The following is a 26671-nucleotide window of genomic DNA, read 5'->3' as shown; positions in this document are numbered from 1 at the left end:
GCTAAGCTTTGCATCTAATGTGAAGCTTCGTGTTTGTTGCAACACTTTAAAATATTGAAAGCCTAAGATTCACTTATTCAAATATTTAATAGGTTTTTTTTTGTTTATGTTTTGCTTGAATAAAGCTGTTTTGTTAAAATAAAAAAAAATTAAATAGAAGGCACTCCATCTGCTTTCATAAATGCTCAATATTAATACTATGCATGTTTATTTTATCATTTGGTTACCAATTGGTTTATTATTTAATCAGTTCAAAAATTACAAATGTAAAATGATTTTTTTTTTTAATTTCAATCCTATATTTTGTACAAATAAATGTAATACAGCTTTGCCAAGCACAATATTCACGATTCGATTTGACTTTGCGAATATTTTAAACAATTAATTTGATGTTCCCTTCACATCAAAAAACTAGTATTCACACACACCTACAGGAAAGACTGATTTTATATAACCCATCTTTGAAGGAGTATCACGACAACAATTTGATTTTGAGATTGTGGGAAGAAATAAATAACGTAACGAAAAAAATCCAAAAAATACCAACATTCATGGTGAAAAAAAACTTGGCTTTAAGTTAAGGCATGTTTTATATTGTCCTTAAAAGAGTCCTTAGTTTCAATTTAATATTTAATGCCCTTAAAACTAATTGTATTCCATGGTTCTTAGAAACTACTTAATTTTTAATACTTTTATCAAAAATTGCAGATAAATGGTTATTTGAAGCTATGGGTCACACACTTAATGCCGATTTTTTTGTTTAATAACATGTTCTGCAACCCTTATGAAATTTTTTTTTCATTTTATGTAAAAAAAAAGAAAACAAAATTGCACTTTTGATTGCATATGTATGTAAATAACTATCCTGTGTTGGTTTTTAATAGTAAGCTGATAGTACAAGTAAGAACAAACTGTTTAATTAAAACATCCCACAGTGTGTGTAAAAAATCATGAAGTGTGCCATTAAGCTGGGCAGGTGCTGGGCAAGAGTAGAAAAACTAAAAATAAACCTGCCAAAGAGAGGGGGTAGGGTGCTTGAATGTGAGAGTGAGTGCATGAGGCTATGCAGCAGTGTTAATGGTTCTCCCTTTCTCTCATCATTGTAAATGTCCGTGAACTGGCACCATACACGATCATTACGTCTATCTCGACAGGTTTATGTGACGCAACTGTAGCTAAACATTGTTTTTGGCGTGATATTTCCAACGCTTTTTACTGCAACATTCCACGACAAAACTCAAGTAAAGGAAGTGCTTGTTTTTAGAGAAGGAACTGACAAAAGAATTAAGCATAATGCTTTCTTTTCTCTCTTGAGGAAAGAGAATAAAATATAGTATTCTCTGGCCAAAAAGGATGAATAGGGGAGACGCAAAGAACCAGTGCCATTTTTCTAAGGCGGCAATAAGCTGAGACACGGACCATAAATACTTCTTCTTGTTCTCTACTGGAGACAGATATATGGTGCAATCCATACTCAAGGACGGCTCTTATGGTGAAAATGTCAGATTTTTGGCCCAAAATTAAAGATGCGGCCCAAACACAGCGAAACCCTTTTGCAGGGAACATTGAAATCAATGAAGACCCACCTAGCACTGCATCTTAATCATCTGTAGAAGGACTTTCGCAGAAAGCAGAAGTTCCCGGAGATATTGCATTTTTAATGTTATGTTTAATTCAATTAGAAAGAGAACTGTCAAAAATTAGCATCCATTACAAATACCATTTTGACGTTTTGTACTTTATTTTCATAAAGTTTGCAATATGGTAGGTTAAGATAATATTATGTTCTACTTAAAATAATATAATTTTTTAGTTCTTAAAATTTCTTAAATAGTCCTCAAAGGTCCTAAAAAAATTTCTAGTTACAATGGAGTACAAACCAATTTATGCTATTTAGTTGGAACCTACATCCATGGCCTAGTAGCTGATGTTTAGGCAAAATTATTTGTTTTGACTATATTAATACCATTTATAATTTGTTTTAAAATATTTGTAGTTTAAATGTAAAAAATTTATTTTTATGTATTTAAAACAAGGGTACATACTTCAATGCAGTCCTAAACAAACTGCTTTTACAGAGTAATACATTCTACTTGCATCTTACAAATAGAGTACATAATTTACAAGTTACAGACCCCCGGTTGGAAAGTCAAGAATGAAGACATTTCCATTAATACTGACACACATTACGAGCCCAAAAACAAAAGTAGATAATCTGCTACAGGTTTCAAGTGGCTGGAGGGCGAACATCAGTTCTTACAGTAGGCTAGTGCTGCTCTGAAGACATGTAACAGAATATACTAAAACTTCATGTGTGGACATGCAAGTCCACAGTCTCAGGCACTGACTAAATAATCTCACAAACAAAATAGCATTGTTTATCAATTGCTGTGGCTGTGTGGAACTGTGGGAAAAGGCCAGGTGTTTGATTGGACTGCTCTGCGCTGTTTGACAATCACCCGCTGGTCACATCTGCTATCTGGGTGAGTTCACCCTGATTCAGAAGCCAAAATCATTCTCAAAAACAATTAACTCTGAAGCTGCACTCACAACCATACACTGTGGAGGCTATTTGAAGATTATGCATTTTTTAAACTAGCCTAACTATTACTTTACAACTTTCCTGTGTGAAATAAATCAGTATTCTTCCTCCTGCATGTTTGCAAGCTATAAACTGTAAAATATTTAACTATAAACAAAATAAAATATGAAAAAAATAATTCAACTGTAGTGCCTTGTCATGACAAATAGTTTTGACAATCAAAAATACAGTCTACAGTAAGAAGTCCAATCATACACAAGAAAGTTTCTAGACAAATATAATGTAAAACCATTTTAAGAAACATTCTCTACTAAAAATACACATACACCAACATGTACTAAAAAGAGGCTGATGATAAACTGATAGTGCATAAACATACTGCATGGTTACCAATATAATTTTAAAATGTTGAACTTTTTAGCACCCATACAATATGAGGAAAGCCGTGATTATTTTTTGGATTCTTGTTGTAACTAACTTACACATTCTCAGCCTTGTGTGTCCAATGGTCAATACCTAGACCAGAGACTTCTCTCCCTTTGGACTGGGTTGCATGTAATTGGGTGAAACATTTCTATTGTTTATTACTGTCAGAGATGTTCAGGGCAATGTTAGGCCGGGATTATAAACTTTGCAGGACCAACTAATGCAATATAATAATAAAAATAATAATAATATATAAAAAGTCACAAGCTGTCACCAACCCTAAAACTTGAAATGGTAAAATTGTAGGAAAATAATTCTTCAAGTTTCATTTGATACTTCATGTTTATAATGAAAATGTGTGAAAATTTCAATAATTTTATTCAAAAGGAATAGTAATTTACTTTCATTGTGTGAAAGTTAACCAATTTACTTTCATTGTGTTAAAGTTAACCAAGTGAAAACATGCAACAAAAAGGAAATTGTATCCTTTCATATAAATTTTTAAGTTTTTCAAAGTTTCTGGAATACTTAACTTCAAATATATAAGGCCAAGTCAAAATTCAAGAAATTGAAAGTTGGTAAATGCATGCATTCCATTTTTGCCTCTTGCATATTTAATGAACTAGTATTTTAAAAGGCGGTAGTTTTTGCATGCAAAATTATTCCACCTCTTAATGTGGGTTTCAATGAAACTGTCTGCAAAATAAAAAGACAAATGCAATAAATGTAAGTAAGACATTGAACAAGATTAGAAACTAACAGGTTACCAAATTAGTATTTGTGTATTCGTCATAAGAATTATACAACACAAACTAAAAATAAACTATTCATCTGTTGATCTCGATATTATGATAAAGTAATCATTATTAATTAGTATCTGCATTTTAGATAAACACATGTAAATAATAATGGTAGTTTATTCAGAGGAACTGTTATGGTTTGAACTCAATTAAACATAAGAATTAAGGAGAGTTGGAGCTGAAAGACATTGTATTGATTCAAACCATTCTTATGCAATAATGATTTTTTATCTTTTCATATTAAAGGTTTTCCTTTATAAAAGCAGAGATAAGAGATTGGAAGATAAAATTAATACAGTTGCATAAAATTCCCAAAAAATAGTTAAATACTAAACACCACTGACTTTGAGGGGAAACTATTTGTTGCAAACTGTGATTATTAACTTCAGGCATTCCATGAAATTATATACCAAGCTTTAACACAGCTGAATTATGAAAATCAAATGATACAAATTTTCACTGGCCTAAATACAGTTAAAACTAAGACAGTACTTCCTCAAGCAAGTCTGAGAGGAAGTGACACGGAGACAAACTAATGGTCAATGATTAGAGTCTTTCCCCAAAACTGACATTTGCAGACGGCAGTCATGCTTTACCTGAAACTAGGCTTAAATACTGTAACAGGTACCAGAGAAACAGCACCAATACCTTGAACATCTGAAACTATTCTATTAGGACACGATTTTTAAGCACCAATCAACACGATCGGTACTTCTGTACTTATTTACATATTTACAGAGTTCAAAGAATTTCCTCCAATGTTCAGTCATTAATTACTAAGCTGCACATGCCATAGAGACATCAGTAAAAAGCAAGGCTACAACAAATCAAAACGACATCATAATTGAAACCACGAATAAACTTATCACTCTTGTGATCTTTTTTTAGATGAATGCCACCACAGTCCATGGTGGAATAGAAATATTGTTGCAAACAGCTCTTCACAAGATCAATTTCCTTATAAACGAGGAGCCTGGATCAGGCTTCTTTCATCTACAGTTCTTCAAAGAATGCCACGCGGGATTTAGTCGAGCCGCTCTTAACCTGGAACAATTTGCAAAACAATTGTAAAAACTAATTCAAATAGAGCTGGGTCGATGCCGATCCCCGATCGTAATAAACGGCCGATTTTGTTAATTTTGCCGATCATAATGATCAGCAAATCGTAGCCGATTATTTGAGCCCATCATTGGTCTCCTACTGCAAACTTATAACATTGAATAATTACCTATACCTAACAACTTTCCATGTTTGTTTACGGTACTTTTCAAGAAGAAAATTCAATTATTCATCGAAAACTAATAGAATTTAATAATTTAAAACTAGCAATACACAAAAAAAATATACCAATAAAGTAAATAGCGTAAGTTTTATAAACATTGAACAGTTACATACATAAATATCAATTTCCACGTATATTTACGGTACTTCCGGTAAAATAATTTTCCATTATACTATTTGCAAAATTATTTCTTATCATTTACGAACCAAAAACTATGTATTTGTTTACCATTTACGGTTAATATTACCCCAATGGCGAATGGTGACTGCTACTTAGGTTGGTTATGTGACGCCAGAGATAGAGTGACGCGCGTCACGCGACGGATTTTGTACGGATTAATGGCGCTAGTAGTCTCGTGGTTAGTAAACACCTCTTCGGGAATTCATCTATTAATTTTTTTTCTTGCTAAATATGGCCTATTGAAAGTTTTGTTTAGCGAAATTAATATTCTTATCCTGTTTATCGGGAAATAGAGCTTATTTTTCTTTTGTATAAAAACCTGGTTGATGAAGAGTTTTGTTCCCCATTTAGTGGTATTTCGTATTCACAAATTAACTTAAAATCGGGAATTATTGAAAGTTTGTTGGCGGCACTGGGGAGGAAGGAAGGACAATAAAATTATCATCGCTGATGTCTACCGGCACACACGGATCACAGAATGACGGAGTTGTGATTAGGTGAAGATTTGGTTTGTTAAGTGTGTGCGCGTGTGTGTGTGGTGATTTATAAGTAATCATGTCAAAGAAACGTAGTTTTGTCTCGGAATATTTTACAGTTTATAGTGATCCGTCAAAAGCAACTTGTATATAATTTTTGTAACGCTATAATTTCACGTGGCGGTACCAGTGTACGAGGATTCACGACAACAAAAGCATTATTGGAATTGAAGCATGCACGACTTTATTGTGAAATGTAGGTTTAGTAATATGGTTTTGGTTGTAATTGTAATTAGTATTGAAAATTTAAATTTGAAATTCTCTCCTTAAGTAATTCTCTCCTTAAGTAATTCTCGCTTACATTAAAAAACTGTCAATTTTAAATCCTGTGATGTTGCTTGGATAGGCCACACATTTCCAGTTTTTTTTCATGTTGTTTAAAATTTTGTTTATTACAAAATTAATCAATTCAGAGGTACTTGAAAGGCTCTAATCGGCTCAGAAGATCAGCAAGATCGGCAAGATCGCAGCAGATGATCGGCATAGGCTTGATCGGCAAAATAGGTGATCGGCCCAGCTCTAATTTCAAAGACAGTGTCTAAACCTATAAACTAACATAATTATGTTCTTTGGTACCTTTACAATACAGTGGGTGTAGAGAAACCACCTCTCACAAAAGTTAATTTGGGCCGTAGGAACAAACTTAATTCAAAAGATTTTATTTAAATTCTAGGGGCCCATGAATCTTTGAAAAATATTTTATATCTGATTCCATATTTCAAATAAAATAATTTTTTGATTATTAATTACCAATACTTACACATACTTGCCAAATTTTGAAATTCCTAGCATAGTAGAAAAATTTAAATGCAGTAGAACCCTGTTATAATTTTTTTCAAGGGAGCACAAGGAAAAAACATTATAAGCAGGAAAACACTATAAGCAGGAAATCTCAATTTAGCACTTAACAATGTTCGAGCTTTGTACCAATGGACTCACCAAGCTATGTAAACAACTTTAATATTAAAACCAAAGATAGTATACTTGATACATGAATTTTCTGAAACAAGCCAACAATTTTTCAACTTCGTCTTGTTCCCTGGTTAAATTTTGTTTGTCTTTGAAGATACACTGCCACATTTTTTTTGTAAAATTGTCTCACGATTCATGATGACAACATTAAGAGTGAGAACGTCTACTCCTTCGCCACCTGAAAATGTTTAATTTTGGGATTCCTACGTATGAATGAAAAAAAAAATTATTTGTAAGCAATAGAAAACACTTTTAGTTATGCCCTCGCTCAATGGTTTGCAACTTAAATATCGTAGTACTATGTACATGCATCTGAATACCCACTAGAATGGCAAGGAAGAGAAGAGTTGACTAAGGGTGCCAACTGACTCGTAACTATGAACATTGTGTACCTTCAGTATATTGCATAAAATTGTATTTTAACAAACTTCATGTATTGTATGGCAGTGATTGTAAACATAAACATACATAAAGGAAACTTTTTATCATAAGTGTTGGAATAATTTGGTTTTAAAACATTTTTTCCCCATTTATTGAATGTTAGAAAGCCAACATTATAAGCAGGAAATTACACTATTTATGAACGTTATATGCAGGAAATAAATACATTGTCCTTATGGGGGAAATATTGGGACTTTAAAAATATGACATAAGCAGGAAAACATTATATGCAGGAACATTATAACAGGGTTCTACTGTGGTTAATTTTAGCGTAAATCAAACATGGCAATTTGGTTACTCTACGATTAAATCTGACAAATTACTAATTATTGTATTTTTTATATTATATACAAATGTCAACATATTTCCACAAAAAAAAAAACAAGCTTTTAAATGATCTTAAAAATATAGTTTATAATTTCATAGTTTACACAATCTTCTAATAGTACTTTACAAAATATTGCAACCATCATTAGCTGCAATCAATTCATCTGTTCATATCTAGGTGTGTACTAAAATATTTAAACTTATTTACAACACTTTTGTACTAGCTATTTTTTCTTAAGGGAAATGCTTGAGTGATGCTGCAGTTGCTTTCTTAGCAGGTAATGTATGACAATAAAATTCATAAACACTCCACTTGTAATGATAGCACTACCCGTTTTTAGTTTTCACAAAATAATTCTGAATTTTCTTTTTTCTTTGCCACTTTTTGTGGCTCGATTTTTAATGTATTTGTTTATATCATGACGAGCCATACAGAAAGCATACATAGGTATTACCTTTATAATATACGGAAACTCTTGCATACACACAGCTCTGAATTCCTGGAAGTACTCCTTGGTTTTCCCGCTCATATAGTAAACATTAATATATTCGTACTGATGCCACAAATTTCTAAATAATTATTCACGTAGCACTAAGCATTAAGTTGTATGCAAGCTAAATAAAACAATGAATTACAAATATAACTTAAAAAGTTTTATCCAAACAACAACAACATGCCATTTTGCACACTAATTCACTCAAAAACTTCAAATACAGATGCCCAAAAGCCAGAGCAAAGATAAAAAGCACAGAAAAAAGAAAGATAAACAAAACAATCAAACTATGCAATGATTCCCTTATAGCAACTAACGGAGGAAGAGATAACACAGATGAATATTTTGTTTGCCTTGATAACCAGTCACTGACACGATACCGATACCAAACTCTTCCAAATTTGTTTTAATAATGTAAAAATGTCAGAAAACCAGTAAAATAACAGACATAGCCATGCAATCACACAATAACACTATTTTCCGTATACTTTACAAGTAAATTGTTAAAGTTGGCAAGTATTCAATAGATACACCTAGTAGGACTCATAATTTAATTGAAAAAATATACCATGTATGAAGATAAGAAGATTAAGTGAGAAATTTATATTTATTTTTTGCAATTAAATACATACATAATTTTTGTATGTAACAAATAATCTGTGATCACAAAAAAAAATTATTAAAAATACTCATCAGTTGAATCAAAAAAACATTTTTCAAACTTAAAATTTTACTGGTTTACGAAAATTCACTGCTAGATTTTTTTACTTCCATGCATTCTACACAACTCTATTTTGGTTTCATTTTACTGTATTTTACGTAAAGTTTTCTGAGAATCCTGCGGAGTGTGAAAAAAAAAATTCATATTATGCTTAAAATTAATTTGGAAAATATATGTTATTCAATTTTAAATTCTATTGGATTATAAAGATAACGGGAATTGCAGAAACGTATTATTTCCTCTCACATATATAAACAAACCCACCTTGCGCAGCGTGGAGTACTTGTTCTCGCCCAGCCGCACCTGCTGGTCGTGCAACTGGTCCAGCTCGCTCTGCTTCTCGCCCACCTTCAGCACCTCGATCTCCGAGCGCAGCTCACGCAGCTGGTCCTGCAGGTGCTTACTCTTCTCCAGGTACTCCACCCTGCGGGAACACGCCGTACCGTCCACAACCTCGACTCCCTCTCTGCAGCCCTCCGGCACTAAGGCCCCAATTACAACCCATAGCGTCAGCCAAACATTTCACGCCAGTCCGTCCATCCATCCGTCCATCCGGCTGTCAAAAGTTTGGCAAACTGATACTTTTGATGGACAGACGGATTATATATCTTTGTTTCGGTTGTGCCAGTCGATTGGCCCCAGACTACACACCTGTGGAGTTTGTATTTGTTTGTACAAATAGTTTGCATAATAACATAAGGGCTGGAACAAGACAATAGCAAACACATGGAGATAAATCTCCGAGAGGAAACGTGAATCGTTGCCAGCACTGATTGAACAGATGGATGTGTGTTAAGATGCTTGGGTAGCTGCGTGGTGTGTTGACAGACAAAAAAGTGATGGTTGGACGGATGTAACAGGCTACTGTAATTCCAGTCTAAGTCTAAGAAAGATGCCCTTGTAGCATTTCCATGACACAAGAGCTACATAAATTAAATTTGTTGTTAAATATATTTTCTATCCTAAACACGAAATGGCATTTCAATGTAAAATTTAAAGATTTGTTCCATTATATTGTTGCAAGTACTTTCAAACTTCACGTCAGGCACGTGCCAATCTGCCTCCCTTCCCCCCTTCCTACTTCCTTCTGGTAACGTCATATTTTCTTTTTGTTTTTGTCAGTGATGTTTTTCCTCTCCCTCTAGTGTGCCTGCGCATCCGCAGTCAGTGTGCTGTATGTTTTATAAGGGCTTGTTCCCAAGCTCTTGGTATAATACACGGTTCTCTCGTTCATTATTCAGCTCAACTGGGTCGTGGCTTCAGGGGTCATGATAACCTCGTCTGCAACTACCTCTTTGATTTCTTTTAATTGGCATTAGGGTCATCCTGCTCCAAAACTCTGGTGTCCGCGCACACATAAGTTTTATTTCTTTATCGAGCAATGAGCCATGGGTATTGTTTTTTCCTTTACATAAATTGTTCAGTCTTACGTTTTTGCGTGCACATTTTCTTGTTTGGCAATTAGTTCGGCTAGTGTTCTGTTACGTATCAGCTTAATATGCAATTGCTCCGCTTGGTTAATTTTGCACCTTGCAGTTTGCAGTACATTTAAGTCGTTGGGCTGTGATAGCTGCCTTGCTTTAGTTGCTTTTCGCCATTATGTTATTAGGTCATCTGGATCAGCTCAGTTGTGTTATGTCTTGTGGTATGATTTTGGCCCCTTGTAATTCAGTTAGCTGGCCTTTCAGTGAATTGTTATGGTGCGTGTAAAGTAATCTTTCCCGTTGTCGACACGCAGCTATCCCCGTTGTGCCACCAACTAGTATTTTGGGCACAATTATAAATTTGAATTTTTGAATAATAATGTTGCCAGTCATTTTTTGCTGCAAGAACTTAAACTTTTTCCCCCTCCTGTACACTGCCGTTTAATCTTTGTCAAGCCAGTCTCCCCAATCCATTCCCAGTCCTAATACTGATATTGCCGAGTCTTTTGCGAGTCAGTCTGTGTATCATTTTATCCCCGCTTGGATGCACGCCCGTCGCCTGTGATTCTCCCTTAAGCCGTGACAAGAACTGCTATGCCCTGCAAGCTATCAGAGCAGGCTGTTTCGAAGACCTCGCCTGACGTGAGCACTCCATGGCATGATCTCAAGTCATTTTCACCAACGTCCAGTCATGCCTGTGGGCTCAGTAGAGCCTTGTTCCCACTGTCATCACAGTTTCCACCTACCCCCCCCCCCCCCCCCTTCTTCAGGCTTTCCTGGGAAAACTGCCCAGAGCACTGACTTGCCACTAGACAGGCCAAAGACTAGACTAGGCCAGGGTCGGCCTGTCTCAAGGTCTCGACACTAGTCTTCGAAAGTACCGCCTCTGCCCTTTAGTGGCTAAACGCCTGCCTACTGGTGCCTCACACAACAAACAATGCCCCGTAGTTCATTTCCAAGCCACCAGAGCACTGGACTAGTCCCCTCCATAAGCCCAATGCTTTAGCAGTCGCCTCGTGTGAGTCAATCTCTCCTTGTTTCGGACACCCTTCAGTAGGTCGCGCTGATATCAGCCAGTACCACCAACTTTGAGATATCAAAGTCAGTATTTCTCGACAAGCCCCTCGGAAATCTTCGGAACCTTTCGGTCCAGAAGCCGAAGCATCCCCCCTTTCTTTTGATTTGACTTAGTCTTTTAATTACGAGTCGCTGCCGACACAAACTTACTTCGCGCCGCGACAGCAGACTGACCACACCGCGAGCCGCACATCAACACTTCACTCCGGTCGTTGTTTAAGATGTAATCAGCTAGGCAAGGAATGTGATCCCCACAACTGTAGTAATTAGTGATTAGTCAGTCTGCATACCTCGTAGAAGTAGTCATGCTTTGTTTATAATACTTCATAATATTTTCTATATTTTGAATTATGGAAACGTCCGCGACAACCGCGTGTTCGCGAGCTCCGCACCCTGGCTGATGCTAGAAGCCATCTCCCTGTATGGTGAGTTTTTGACAAACCTAATTCCCCGACCACTATCATCTTGGTTAGAAGGCATTTTCTGCATATTTTGCTAACTGTCTGTGATCATGTTCTGATCATGTTTGATTTGGACCTGTTCACAGACAGGGTCCAAGGGCCGGATGCAGACCTAAGAACACCACCCTCGAGTCCTTCCTCCAGCAATCAGGACGACTAAGGTGCCCTGACGCCTCGTTAGCAGCTCAACTTCGGCCAGCGAACATCAAACCTTCAGTCCTCCAGCTTTTTTTTTAAGGTCTTCTGTATAAACATTAAATCACAACGTTGAAAAAATCGGGACACCAGAAATTTTTCTTTCGGGACTTTCATGGGATTGTTTATTTATTATTAACCTGTTTATTGTTTCTGATTCCATTGTAATTATGTACAGTGATTAATGGTAATTTTCTAATTAGGGCCGGCCCATTCTTTTGATAAAGTAATTTTAAATCCATGTTAATGTAATTTAATAATTTATATATATATTTGTTAATCAATTTATCAAGTTTATTATTCTGTGTGAAAGTAATCAAAAGTTAAATAAACATAGAGGTACTTATATCTAGACAAAATCATTGTTTTGCCTTTTGAAACTAAAAGATCTACTGTTTACACAAGTCATCAAGAGAGAGTGAAGTGTGACACAATGATAGCAGAGTTTAGGTTTACTGTTTACTATGTTATTACTGATGTTTAACACCGTGTTAGTGGTAATGAATGTATTTACTATTTTTACTCCAATACTTTTCCCAGAATCTTTACCTCGAATCCCGAATCTTTCGAATACTGGAGATTCCGTAGGATTTGAGGATTCGACCGACCCATCCCTAGTTGTAATATATTTCTTGACATGCTCTTTTGCTCTTTATGTTGGATGATTAACCACAAGTAGGCATTCTAACCTATAACAGAATCCATGTTTGATATAATTTGAATATTTTGCTGTGTTCTGCCAAGTGCTGATTGAAGGTTATTTGTACTCTGGCTTCTAGCACCCTTCTATATTTTTATAGAATTTTTTTGACACACCTTCATAGGGTTGTCACTAACTATCCTCTACACTTCTCTCTCTTCTCATGTATACCAAGCCAAATCATTTTCTTATTGTATCCTTATTTCCATATTGATAATACATATTTGAACAAAGCACACTTGCCTTTCTCCGTCTAGCATCTAGGTTGTGTAGAGTCAATTGATCCATCACAAAGTACACGTCTATCCCTCTAACCAGCACCGCTAGTAATGAGGATAACAAAAGTATAAGTTTGAAGGTCATGGGAGTGAATCACATGGAAGAAGGAGGAAGGGGGGATTAACACCATTAAGGGACGCAATTTTCGCACCTATCCTGGCGAGGCCACAACTTTCCCACTTTTTGTTCCTAGTCCAATTCTTCCAGGCACAATTGTCATGCATACACAAAAAGTGCTCTACGTCCTGTAGTAAGTGCTAGAAACTCAGAAACTCATGCTCTGGTCAGGTACATCAACAATCTACTGAAACAAGCCATACCACAACACAATCGGAGAATCAAGGCACTTTGATGAAATTGTTCAGAAAACAAGTATCAAAGAAAATTATCTACTGGTAAGTTTCAATGAAGAATCACTCACCTAAATTCCAAAGAAAGATGCCATAGAAACAGTAAAAAGTCACCTAACCAATTCAGAATCTAACAAGGACTTATTAAAACTGATGGGACAATATGTGACCTCAACATTCTTAACAAAGCAAGTATTTTGCCCAAACCGAAGGTTATGCAGTGGGTTTACCTTTGTATATAACACACATTCAGACAAAATCACCCGTACTGACGAAAAGGCACCAGATAAGCTCTATAGCCCGTCCCACTCTTAGATTGCAGTACACGGCTTATGGCGCGCGCTGTTGCCAAATCTCTAACACATTACGAATTTCAGGAGATGTGTGTCTTTGTAATTTGGATCGAACAAGAAGCATTTTAAGAATTAATATCGTAATTTATAATATTTTATACAGGGTGTCTACCAGATCTAGTAAATTAAATTCCCTGATTTTTCCAGGTTTTCCAGGTCTAAAACTGAATTTTTCCAGGTTTTCTTTAACAAAATTACGACATTCCAAGAAACTGAAAAAAAAACTGCATAATATTACATTGACGGGTTTCAAAGTATTTCAACTTACTTAAATTAGTAAAAAAATTACCTTCTTCCAAACGTGGCCAAAGTGACTCAATTGATGGCAAATAAAACATGCTGCTACAAATATTTCACACACTTCCTTTTGCAAAAAACATTAGTAAAAGGAAGCTCCCATCAATTTCGCAGTGAATCAACTTTTGCGTCTATTGCACTTACTTCAGAACGAGCCAAATCCAACATTCAAGCCTTCTTCAACTGCAATGCCTTGATCTCTTAAACTCTTCTTTTTTCTGCCTTCTTCTTGTCTGTAGCTTCCTTTTCTTTTTGTTTTGTTTGCAGGGCTTCCTTACGCCTACAACTAGCATTTCTTACATACTGTAACATGGACTTGGTGATATCAACATGCTCTACACCTCCAGAACGTTGAACAAAGTCATACATCTGTCTTCATGCGATCAGTATTTCTTCCTGCAAGTTTTCTGTCAGCAGATTAGAATTCACTGAAAATCCTCTTTCCAATGATGCATTTCCATGGGAAAGTACCAACACCATCCTCACAAACTTTAGAAGGCCTGTTTTGGAAGCTACTGTATGTGCCTTAAGAAAGAGCATCCACAAGTGATCAAGGCGCCCGTCTTCTCGAGAAAAAGATGTGAACAGTGCTGCAGAATCTTGCGAGGAACATACTAACTGATATGATCACTCTATGTTATCAGCTTCTTGTCCTGATAGCCACCTGTTTTGAAGACAACATTCTAAACTGTACTTCACACGCTGTTTCCTCACACCCGAATTTAAAGCCACAGACGGACATAAGCAGGAAATTCCCTTGGTAAGATTGTACTTCAGGGGACTTTTGTCTTGAAGTTTTTTTTACCATAACCTTTAGACAAGTCCTATCATTTTTCTGTAACAGGACAGACTTTTCTGGTACTTTCTCTTTCTTGATGGCATGGCGTACTGCATAACCCAACTTGATATTGTTAGCAGTCAATAGATTTTCCTGGTTATCTACATCCAATCGAGATAATTGCATTTCTCCCTAAAGCTCTTCAGTACTTCTGGTTTCAAAAACTTTCCTGCCAAAGCTAATAAAATGTCTACCAGTGAATCATAGAGAAAAGGTGCCATGGGTGCTTCACTTTGGAACATTGTGAGAAACAATTCCAGCTCTGACGCCAAAAAGTGGAAGAATGTCAATTTTACTTTTAGATTATCTTCAAGAGCACTTTTCACTACACTGAAAGAGAGAGATGAAATAGAAACTTCACTAACAAATTTCTTTAGATGGGGTAACGTTTTCATGGCACGCTCAGCAACTGCAGTATTCCATCTGATTGCACAAAATTTCTTGGGAAAAAGCTCTGATCTAGTTATTCTAATGTAATCTGCCCTCCTTGCAGGTACGTGCTTAAACAAATAGTAACTGTGCCTCAAAAAACTAACAACGTCTCATTGTGTAGCAGAAATTCCAGTTTTGAAAGCACCATGGACCGTATGAAGCCCACAGCTACCAATTTCTAGCAACAATGGCGAATCTTCACCAAAAGTGTCTGTGATATCTGTTTTCAAAGATAACAAAAATGTCCAGTTTACGTTGAGGGCATCCATAGATACTTAAAATTAAATGCACCTGTCGGTATAATCTGAACGTGGGAAGCACATGCTGCAGCACGTACGTCAGCAGGATAACAGACCATCTTGAACCAGTTTGTATCACGTGATTTGACGACTCTTCCGAATCTGATGGTAAATAAAAGAAAATGGACGTGGGAACTGTTCGTTATTTGCCATTCAAAAATAAAAATGGGAGGGGATACACATGATGCCACGTCAATGCAAGCTGATCAATAAACAAAAAACGTATTGCCAACTACAACCTACCAAACAAAAATTCCCTGATTTTTCCCTGATTATTCCCTGATTACAAAATTCCCTGATATTTCCAGGTTTTCCAGGTTTTCCAGGGTCAGTAGACACCCTGTTTATACTATTACACATATAAATTTGTAATAATTAGAGTCACGATTATATGGTAATGCGCAATAAAACGAAATAACACCGAAAACCGCTTGAAAACACGAAATAAAACGAAATTGTGCGAAATCCGCGATATGTCACGAAAGTTCGTCTATCCTGATTATTTACGTTTTTTTCCCCCCCTTCTGTAAGGACAATTCACTATCTTCAGCACAATCAAATATTTCTTACAGTAACTAGCAGCCATATATATTATATGCGACGGTGATTCATTATAGATTTTAAAATGAAGTCTCGGAATTAACGTAATATTTTCTTTAAACGGTAATCTTGTGTACCATAATAATTTAAGATGTTGATAACTATGATACAATGGCCGCCGTTCACATTCTGTAAATACAAAAATAAACGTCCAAAATATGTTTTTCTAAGATTACGTTTTTAATCATTAAAATATCACACACTAAAGCGCATTGCTTTTTGTGTTTATTTAAAATAAAGTACGTAGGCTATGAAAATAAAATTAACCCTGCTTAACGTAACGATTGTAAATAATAAATAGTACATGTTTATGTCGGTATTAATTTTCACGTACGTATGTTGATATTCGGTATGCGTTTGTATTCGTATCTATTCTCCATTGTTTTGATCTTTCCAGCACGGCAAGTTTTTGCGTATTGAGAGGTTAAATTCTTCCTATGTGATTAAAATGTTTTGATAATGCCTAAAACGAAGGTTTCTGCCAGTGACCGATCGAAAGAATTTTCCAGCAAAGGATTTTATATCAGTGATAAAATTTTAATGTGCAAATTCTGTAACTGCAGGCTAGACTACGAGAGACGCGATACGCTTGTGAAACATGTCGCGAGTGAGAAACATAAGCGTTTGAGGCAAAACTCATCTGTTAAACGACATCCTTGTCTAAGAGTCTTTAATGCCATTAATTTGCTGTTCAACCCAAGAAATGTGAGTAGGGTTAGCATAGAAGATGCAAACCTACAGAAGTCTCTGCATTACTTGCCTTCTGTTTCCCATCTTCCCATTGATACATTCATACATGGCTATGTTGCTTTCAAAAAATAATTGAGGATGAACTTTCATTGCCAGAAACAAGCCAAATTGATGTTGCAAAGGTACTTTGCTCCCTTAAAGGGGACTACAGTGAATTTGATCAAGCCAGTTTAAGGGCAATCTGGTTCCCAACATCAAATGTTGATGCAGAACGTTCATTTTCCAGGTACTCACTGGTAGTTAGTGACAGAAGACAACGTCTCACTCCAGAAAATGCGTAAAATTGAACTATGATAGCATTTCAATAAAACCGTCTTAATAGTAACTCTGGAAGTGCTTAATTGTGTAATTTTGTAGTGTATGTGATTGTAATTAAGTCGTGAAATTTTTAGTAGTTATTTAAAAGTTTGAATTTATGAATTTGCAAATGAACTTAATTATCTATGAATCTGCAAATGAACTTAATTGTAATTAGATCATGAGGTTTTAGTGTTTATTAATATGTTTTAATAAATTTGCATGTCGTACAGAAAAGCAAGAAAATTTTGCCGTGGGTATTTTGAGCAAAAAAATAAAACCATATAACACCGAAATCTTTATTTCTTTACACCAAAATTTGTTTTAAAATAACACCACAAAATCTTGACTCTAGTAACAATGCCATTTTTATGTAAATTTCAAATAAAAACTACCTATTGAGATGAAAATTTCTTATAGTTTTCTTTTATTTTCTAAAAATCCCATATATATCACATTTTCATGGGCCCGATTAATGCCGTATTTTTGGACAAGTCATGTCCAAAATGATAAATAAAATGTGGTAATGGAAATTCTCGGTCGAGTAAGTTATGGGAAAAATCCGAACAATTGGGTCGAAATGGGGAAGATTTTTTGAAAAACAGAAAAATCGCAACAACTCCCATAGTATGAATAATGTTGCATCGGTTTTAACGTATGATAACTCGGAGTACCTAATGCCAAAAAATTTTTTCTAAATAAATTTTTGATACGACCAGCCATAACTGCATGGGTTCGAAAAATATTTTCACCGGACAAAAAAAAACGTAACTGCCTTAGTAGACACCTTATCAAATCTGTTTAAATTGTTTGTAAATATCATAATTATTTTCCAAAACTTTGTCAAAAACAATGTTTGATAAGATGCTTGGTGTTGAGAAGGATAAAAAAATAATTCAAAATTTTGTACCATCATCCATATTAAATTCCTTCGTATTTATTTGATACATTTACATATTATGTTCAAGATTCAATTAAAATATATTTTGTAACAACCATTACTGCAAGGGGAAGAAAATAATATGAGTTTAAGGATACAAAAATCCCTTTTTGTTCTAATGTAAAGAAATATAATCATCAAAATCTTCCTGCGCCTTTAGGCTGTGCCAATAAGGAATTTTTTTTAACTTTAACTTACAACAAGAATCTGTTCAGACACATTTCATTCATAGGAATTTATACGATAAATGTAACGTTAACTTGATTAAGAAATTAATAACATCACATACCTTTTAATCACTATCGCGCTGACCAATGTTGATACCCCTTCCATAAGAGTAGCACAGAGCTGACCAGAAGAATGGTAAGCTTCCTTAATTGCATTGCACACACTCATATTTTTTTTAAAAATACTCAAATACATTCAACACAATCTTGCGCTCCCTCCCGCGTAGCCTACCAATATAATTCCTTTTCGGTGATCTATCTTACATATTTTATATGTACGTAATAAAAATAAATGTAGAAAATAATATCACGTATGTTAATATATAATTTGTCAAAAATATAAATGTAACGAGTCACCGGACACAACGCGTTGCTTCGTCGCGAGACGCGATACTAACTGGCAGGCTGGTTTTCAGAAATGCGTGTCTAAGGAAATACATGGTTGACTAAGGAAGCCATGTATTTGAAATTTCTTGCAGGACAGAACCCTACTTATCTAAACACACGACCCTGTTTCCTCTTACGACGGCAGCTCGTGAGAGAATCCTCTATTGCAGCGCGCTCTTGTACTGATAAGACACATCTTTAACAGCTATTTCCACGGAAACTGTAGAAGCAATTGAGATGGATCTGCTTTTAAAAACTAATTCAATTCATTGTCAACATTTTTCACGCTTTCGTCCCCCATCTATCTTTAATAGAAAAAAAGTTTTCCGCTGGTCAACTTTTTGATGTGTCAGTTTGTGAGAAAATGCATTTCAATATATAAAAAAAATAATTTAAGTGAAACCTGTATAGTTTTTGTCTTAACATTATTGTTCGGTGGCGTCCTAAGGCATTAATTTATTAATAAAAAAATTCCTAATTCAATACACATGTAGGTTTTTTTTTTGATGTGAAACATCTCGGAATACTTCAAAATAGTTCGCAGTGAATAAGTTATGTTTTTTTAATTTTTTCGGACACTTAAAATTTTGTTAAGTATTCAAAATAAGCATTGCCTGATGCGTATTTCGATGCTATACAATATGAAAAAAAGCTTGGTCCAAAAATTAAAATTTTAATTTCGTTTGATATTTGGCAACAACGCACGAAGAAACAAGGACAGCGCTAACGGCAATCGGCCTGTGTTAGAGAGAGAGAGAATGCGCCCATTTACTTCCACACTGCAATCTAAGAGTGGGATGCTCTATAGTAAATACTACAAATCCAGAAAGAAGTGTTCACTATGCTGTATTATGACGACTAAATTTAAAATTAACAGAATTTGTCTGCAGATTTAGTATTAAATGCAGTAAAATAAGACAATTGAAAAATAAAATTTCTGTGAAGTAATATTTATAAATTATAGGTCATGACTTAATTTTATCATTTAGTTCTAAGTCATCAAAAGTGTACATGAAATAAAATAACCTCCCCCTTGTGACGCCTTATTTCATTCAATACTACAATTAATATAATTAACAACCATATCAAAAGTAAGTTTAATAATAAGCTAGACGGTACAACCTTTAACTTGTTAATTTCCTGGATTTACGTTGGACATGGCTTAATCAAGAGTCCTTAGGTTTGTGATATTGAATGTCTGAATAATAGTAATAAATAATATATTTTATTTGACAATGTCCAGTTTTTTCTAGCTCAGGGAAAAAATATTTGAAACTCTTTAATCTAACCTCTGGGTATGAGACAATTTATGTTGTGATTATTATTGATAAATAAAATATCAATAACTTCAATTCCTTTTTGCGTCAAGAATGTGTATGCCAGTAATTTACGAATTTACATTATAATATATAAATTTAACTCTCATTCTAATTAAAAAACAAATAATGTCTGTACACTTACTTAAATATCTATCAAATCGTGCTATACGGTTCAAACATGATTCACGAAAACAACTTAAATCGACATGGCCTTCCAAAACTCTTTCCTTCTTTTTGAAGCCATTCTATTATTCCTTTTCCACAGAGGTACCTAGCTTACAGCACAGAAACAACAATCAAAAAAAAAATTAGATGCCGAGAGAAATACGACAAAGATAAAACAAATAAATGAAATAAACACATACTGCACAGATATGCAGTAACGACTGTGATGGTGACGTCACACCCCTTTTCAGCACACTAGTTATTCGCAACAGCAAAATAAAAAAAACAGCTCCCAGCTTCCTGGCATTTGAATGTGACGTGTCCGAGGAGTGGCCCACCTCTCCTTCTCGATCTCGAGCGACAGCTGCTCCATGTCTCCGCTGGTGAGCAGGTCGTACGAGGTAAGGTCGGTCGGCAGCGGCTCTGCGTCCACCTGCAGGGAGCAGAGGTCGGCATGCAGCTCCGAGGGCAGCACCTGCCCCCCGGGGTAGTAGTTCGGCACCGGCTGCAAGCACGACACACTGCCCGCTTACCAGTCTTTCAGTTTCAACTTAACTTCTAATTCCAAAAGCTTGAAAAAGGAAAAAAGTTAAAAAAAAAAATTAATTGATAGCATTTCAAGTGATATTTTAACAATTACTTGTTCGCGCTTTCGTTGAAAGGCAAAATAAATTTCATGTTAATGGTTAGGCCTTTGAATATTAAAAAAATTATGAAAGTAGTACGCTTTCAATATTTTATTTATACTTTTTACTCTCTAGTTTTCAATTCACAAAAAATTTCATAATTTCAGATTGTTCCATTGCTGAACTTTAGTCATTCTGCTTTGCCCTGTGTATATGTTTAACTAAAGTTTTGGTTAGTTATGTAAGGCCCATTTTACTAATAGCATATAACATGTAGGATGTATCTGGTGAATAAATTTGATACACAAAAAGCAATGCTTATATGTTAAATAGTAAGATATCAGTATAAATTGCTCTATATACAAAATTATGATGAGTCATGTTACCCATTACTGAGTCTCATGAGCACAAGCAACACTACGATAATGACAGCCGTGACGTTCCTTTGCTTGCCAAGGTAGGATGATAGGGCAGTGGTTAGCCATTGCCTTCCGCGGGATGAAGGTGAAAGGGTCATCACAAACACCCAGCCCTGAACCTAGGGAGGAGGTTAGATAAAAAATAATGGCTTTTAAATGCAAAAAAAAAAACAATATAGCAGGTTCGAATTAGAACCCTTTTTAAAAAAAATTGTCACAATCCAGATTTTGTACACAAAAATGGTGACATATTCCAAATCAAATAAATATCACATCAGTATCAAACCCAAAATTATGAATTTACCATGCTGGTATTTAATCTACAGTAGAATCCTGCTAATTCGAACTAATTGGGACTGAACCCCGTTCGAATTAGCAAAAATTCGGATTAGGCGGAATTTTGTCATATGCTATACACCTATACATTGTCTTTTTGAGGCGTATTTAGTGACTGATATGTCAAATATGTATGAAAGGTCAGACAAAAAATACACCTTTATTATTTAGCGTACATATTTAATATCACATAATATTTTTAATTACTCACGTAGCCTAAACTGCAATTTCAAATATTCAGAGTTTAACAAATCCAACAGCCTACATTACGTGACAACATTAGGTTGAAATGAAGGGCGGTTCGTGAGTGTGTATTAGCGGAACGGCAGTGACCTTCAACAAGAGTAAGCAAAGCACCCATCCTCCTTCCAGCATAGGCTTATGTTGCGTCACATGCTACTGCTGTGTCACCTGCTACTGCACACTTGCTCTGTGTTTTGTGAGACCTTGTGAGCGGTGTGTAGTGCTGTTGGTCATCATGACAAACAAGCGTAAACATAACGCGTGTACATTTAAAGAAAAACTGGAAGTGCTGAAAAGACTTGACAAAGGTGAAAGTACCACTCTGTTATCGAAAGAATTCGGTGTCGGCAAAGCAACCATTTCCGATTGGAAAAAGAAGAAAGGTAAAATTGAGCAGTTTTGTACTACCACAAGTGAAAAAATTATTGAAAAACGTAGCAAAACAACAGTGTCTTCTCATGAAAAATTGGACGAAGCACGTTTTTTATGGTTTACCCAAGAAAGACAAAAAGGAACCCCTATCACTGGCCCTCTGATTCAAGAAAAAGTACTTCAATTGAACAAGCACATGGATGGTGATGCATCATTTACGGCTAGTGGCGGTTACTTAGACCGATGGAAGAATCAGGCAGCTTACAATAACAGGGAAGAAAATGTCAGCGAACAACGAAGAAGCTATTGAATACCTTGAGGAGTTCAAAGATATCATTTCTTCCTACTCACCACAGCAAGTTTATAACGCGGATGAGAGGGGACTTAACTTTAAAGCATTGCCTACCAAAAGTCTTGCATCACAAGAGGAACAATCTGCACCAGGGTTTAAAATGGATAAACAGCGCCTGTGTTAGCCTGCTGCAACGCTTCTGCCACAAATAAGCTTCCACTGATGGTTATCAGCAAATCGGCAAAACCACGCTGTTTTAAAAACATGAACATGAACACTCTCCCTGTATTTTACAAAAACCAAAAGAAAGCTTGGATGGATCGTCTCTTGTTCCAAGACTGGTTTGAAAAACAATTTGTGCCAAAAGTAAAGGCTTTTAACAAAGAAAATGGATTGCCTCCTAGTGTTTTGTTAGTCATAGACAATGTGCCGTCACATCCTGAAGAAATGCAACTTGTTTGCGGTGATATCAAAGCCATTTTTCTCCCACCAATGGACCAAGAAGTTTTGCAGGCTTTGAAACAGAATTACAGCAAAATGCTTCTTCGTAGCCTGCTTGAAGAGAATGAAGAACTGATAATCTTGTATAAACTCAAGAAAATCACCATCAAAGATGTCATTTACTCAGTAGCAAAAGCTTGGGAGAAAACACAAAAGAAAACTTTACAGAAATCATGGACAAATATCAGGCCTGATTTAGAGTTTGTCCAAACGGTCTTCCCCCGACAAAAGAAAAGTTTTAACTTCTTCAACTAGCGAAATAAATTGTACCAGGTTGCGAAAATATAGAAGAGTGCGTTGAAAAGCGGACGGCCATTGACGACTGTGGCCATGAGGAAGACACAGATCGTAGCAGCTGTGCAGGGAACGTCAACTGATCTCGATGCAGACGACAGTGAGGAGGGAGGGAACGCGCCGACTGATGTATCTCACACTGCCGCAGCCAGTGCCCTTGATCTGACTTTGCACTACGTCGAGCAACATGCCGATGCAACCCCAACAGATGTTATCTTTATGCGGCGTTGGCGAAACATTGCATCTTCAAGCCGATTTAGTGCATTGCGTCAAAGGAAGATTACTGACTTTGCCTCTTAGATAATGGTTTGCTTTATTACGTTTTGTTTTGTGTCAATCCTGTACAGAACATGAATTCCACATATAGTATGTAAGTAAATTCAAAAATTTTCAATACGTACATATGTACTTAAGTACTATGTACGTAATCCTATTTTTTTCTCTTTTCAGTTAGACAGTGAAATAGATAAATTATAAGTTTCTTATGAACTGTTACGAACGTTAGCAAGGCCGCGTCACGCGCAGGTGCATGCCATAACATGAGATGTACCGTGCACACCTGGGTCACCACCTTATCTCCCTCCAGCCCTCCGCTCCCCTGCGCGGCACTGTTATTTTGACATCCGAGACCTGCCAGCTGCGAGCCGCCGACACGTGTTTGCGAGAAATTTCTGCCGTCGGGACGGCTCGGAGTGACGCGACTGGCCCCGGCCGCTCTCGTGAGTTCTGGAATTACGCTGGGGCCTATATATATGCCCGAGGACGTCAGGGCGGAGACTCAGTGCAGTTCAGAGTGAAGTCGGGAGTTTTCCCGCGGCGGAGTTTCCGGGCGAAAGAGTGGCGAAGTCCCTGGACGAAGGTTCCAGGGCGAAGAGTTCAGTTCCGAGCGAGGCGTCGAGTGGGATCTGGGCGAAGGGGAAGTGCGACAGCGGCGTCTGAGTGCGGCGACGGAGTCCTGCGATGGAGGACCACGATTGGTGCTGCGGCGAGAGTTGCGCCATAAGTGCGACCCAGCGAGGCGTGTGGATTGTGAGAAGCAAGTGACTGGAGGAGGCAACCGTTTGTTTTGAGTGCAACTGATTAATTGGCATTTTTAGATTATTAGCTAGTGATGTAAATAGTGGCAATAAATAAAACTGTGTGTGATAAAAATCTTTAATTGGGCTATCCTTTACGAACCCGCAGTAAATTGTAACACTACATATTAATAAACGTACAACATTACTTGAAAAAACTTGTTTTTCTTTACTTTTCCTAGTTCTTAAATGTTATAAAAAATAAATTTTTTTGTCCTAGCCCTGTTCGGATTAGGCAGATTTTCGGATTAGCGGGGTTCGGATTAGCGGGACTCTACTGTTTATAATATGAAACATGTGCATGTTATTAACTTATTTTTAACTTATCACAAAAGTTATGAGTACTAATGTAAGCTATGTATGTAGTAATCAAAATCAACTATAAATTATTGTAGTAAGCCATAATGCTTATATTCAATTATTTTTTTATTCATAATGAAAACCTTGAATGGTGAAATTATAAAAGCTGCAGTTCAGATGTTTCATATCTAAAGTGTTTAGTAAAATAGGGTAAGTTTTTAACTCTAAAACCCTTTAAATACTTTTTTTAAATCATTAACCTCATCAGAGTTTTAAGATTGTGAAAAGCAAGTGACAAAAGCATTGAAATTGAAACCTATAATCCCAAATTAGTGAATTCTATGAACAAGACTTTATGGTGATTTGAAATAAAACCAAAATATGCATCAATAAACATAGTAACACTGATATGTACATGAATACAGCACGTACCCTGAAATTCAGGTCAAGTCATGAATAAAAAAAACAAATTTAATTAAATCTTTATTCATATTACTATAATTTATTTCTTAAAAATCAATCAATGTTCTTATTTTAGTTTGTGGTTCATAGCAAAAAGTTTGGATATAGTAGACTGTAGAAATTATTTACCGTGTTTTATCACAAAATCGTAGCACAATTTATACAAAAATCAAGTTTGAAAAGTAGGGGTGCGATGATTATGTGAAAAATACATTTTTTGTATAGGTGAAGTTATTCATAAAAACAAAACCTAGTCAAGGAAAGTACATTCATTTTAAAAGTAGAGTATCAAAAGCATGCCAAACAATTTAAATTAATAAGTGATGCAACAAAAACATTTTGTTCAATTTTAAATAGAAAAACCAAAACTGTGACGCGAACAAGAGTCGGAGATCATAATAATCGCTGTAGTACATACCATGAGAATATCACATGCATACCTGCCAACCTATGAAAATCTGAATTAGGAAGATTATTAAACACAAATAAAATTACCAATTTCGACAAAATAAATACCTATATGGCTACAATGCAGACTTGTACTGCTAAAATACAACTAAATTACACAAATCACCCACTATGAAATAAGCTATAGCTACATTAAAAAATATTTGTGTGTTGTTACCTGTTGACTGTGATACTTGAAGATCAGCACAATATTTCACACAAGAATACAACTCACGGAATCTATCTTGGCTTCCGATAAGAATTTTGCCAGAAAATTAATATAACATAGACACATAGTCAAACAATGTGGATTATAAGAAGAAGAAAATAATAAATAAGTGCTTAGCTAATTTGAAGCACTGGAGCACTGTGGCTTTAAAGAAGCAACTGTTGCCTTCTTTTCTCTCTTTAAGAACTCAAAACTAAAATTTTGTTCATAACACAAATTTAATTTTCTTGTCTTCAATATTGAAAGGGATTCTAAAGTGTCACTGGACATGGAGGATCTGAAATGTGTTCTGTTCTTTTTCACCAAACTGAAAATCCTTTCACATTTCGCATTGCTGTGTGGAATGGAAAGTATTGACAGCATTATTCTACAAATTTTATCATATTTCAAAATACCATCAACTCCACGAATTTTGGCTAACTTAGCCCACTTCACATCTTCACTCTCTTCCGTGGCAACAATGCCCGAAATATCATCAATCTGAAGAGCTGAGAATTGTTTTGTCACTTTATCCATAGCTGCATCTCTTGATTCACCTTCTTGAACAGGAAGTATAAAAGGAAACAAATCCACAAAATAGTTAACGGATGAAAAGCTGGAATCCTGATTATTTTTCATTCTTGCCACTTCTGCATTCTTCACTGCATTTCTGATGGGGAATTTATTAACAATGTAGTCACAAGCTATAACAAAGTAGTTCCTAACAACTGCAAAAAAAAGCTGTTTTTCCTTTTCATCAAGTGTTCGTGCAATTCTAGATGCTTGACATCCAATAACTAAATCCACGTCATCTTTTTGATTCTGGACACTATGGTAGTCAAGTTCAAGTAATGAGCAACTATTTACAGTTCTTGGTTTTACAAAGTTTGAAATCAATTCTCTTAAAAAATCAAACAACAGTTCTCTTAAAATGTGAATATGAGGTGATGATGATTGAAGAATGACATTCAGTTTTTCAAATGA

At 35.7% G+C, this 26671-nt stretch overlaps 1 protein-coding gene across 3 annotated transcripts in view; it reads right to left on the bottom strand.

Moving 5' to 3' along the window:
* Positions 1-1996: 1996 nt before the first annotated feature.
* Positions 1997-26671, bottom strand: part of LOC134527662 (merlin) — a 124862-nt gene continuing 100187 nt past the window's right edge. For 2 of the 3 annotated variants that reach the window (XM_063360536.1, XM_063360534.1), the window contains 3 exons: positions 20450-20616; positions 8986-9145; positions 1997-4812 (listed from right to left, as the gene is read on the bottom strand). In XM_063360536.1, the coding sequence (XP_063216606.1) occupies positions 4762-4812; positions 8986-9145; positions 20450-20616 (378 nt within the window). In that variant the 3' untranslated portion in view covers positions 1997-4761. Of the gene's footprint in view, positions 4813-7868; positions 9146-20449; positions 20617-26671 lie in introns of those variants that run through there. The other variant, XM_063360535.1, reaches the window with a different exon arrangement.

This window comes from Bacillus rossius, chromosome 1 (genome assembly GCF_032445375.1).
Source record: "Bacillus rossius redtenbacheri isolate Brsri chromosome 1, Brsri_v3, whole genome shotgun sequence".
In the NCBI taxonomy this organism is placed as follows: domain Eukaryota; kingdom Metazoa; phylum Arthropoda; class Insecta; order Phasmatodea; family Bacillidae; genus Bacillus; species Bacillus rossius.
The sequence above is the reverse complement of the archived record's forward strand: the minus strand, read 5'-3'. Positions and strand labels throughout refer to the sequence as shown.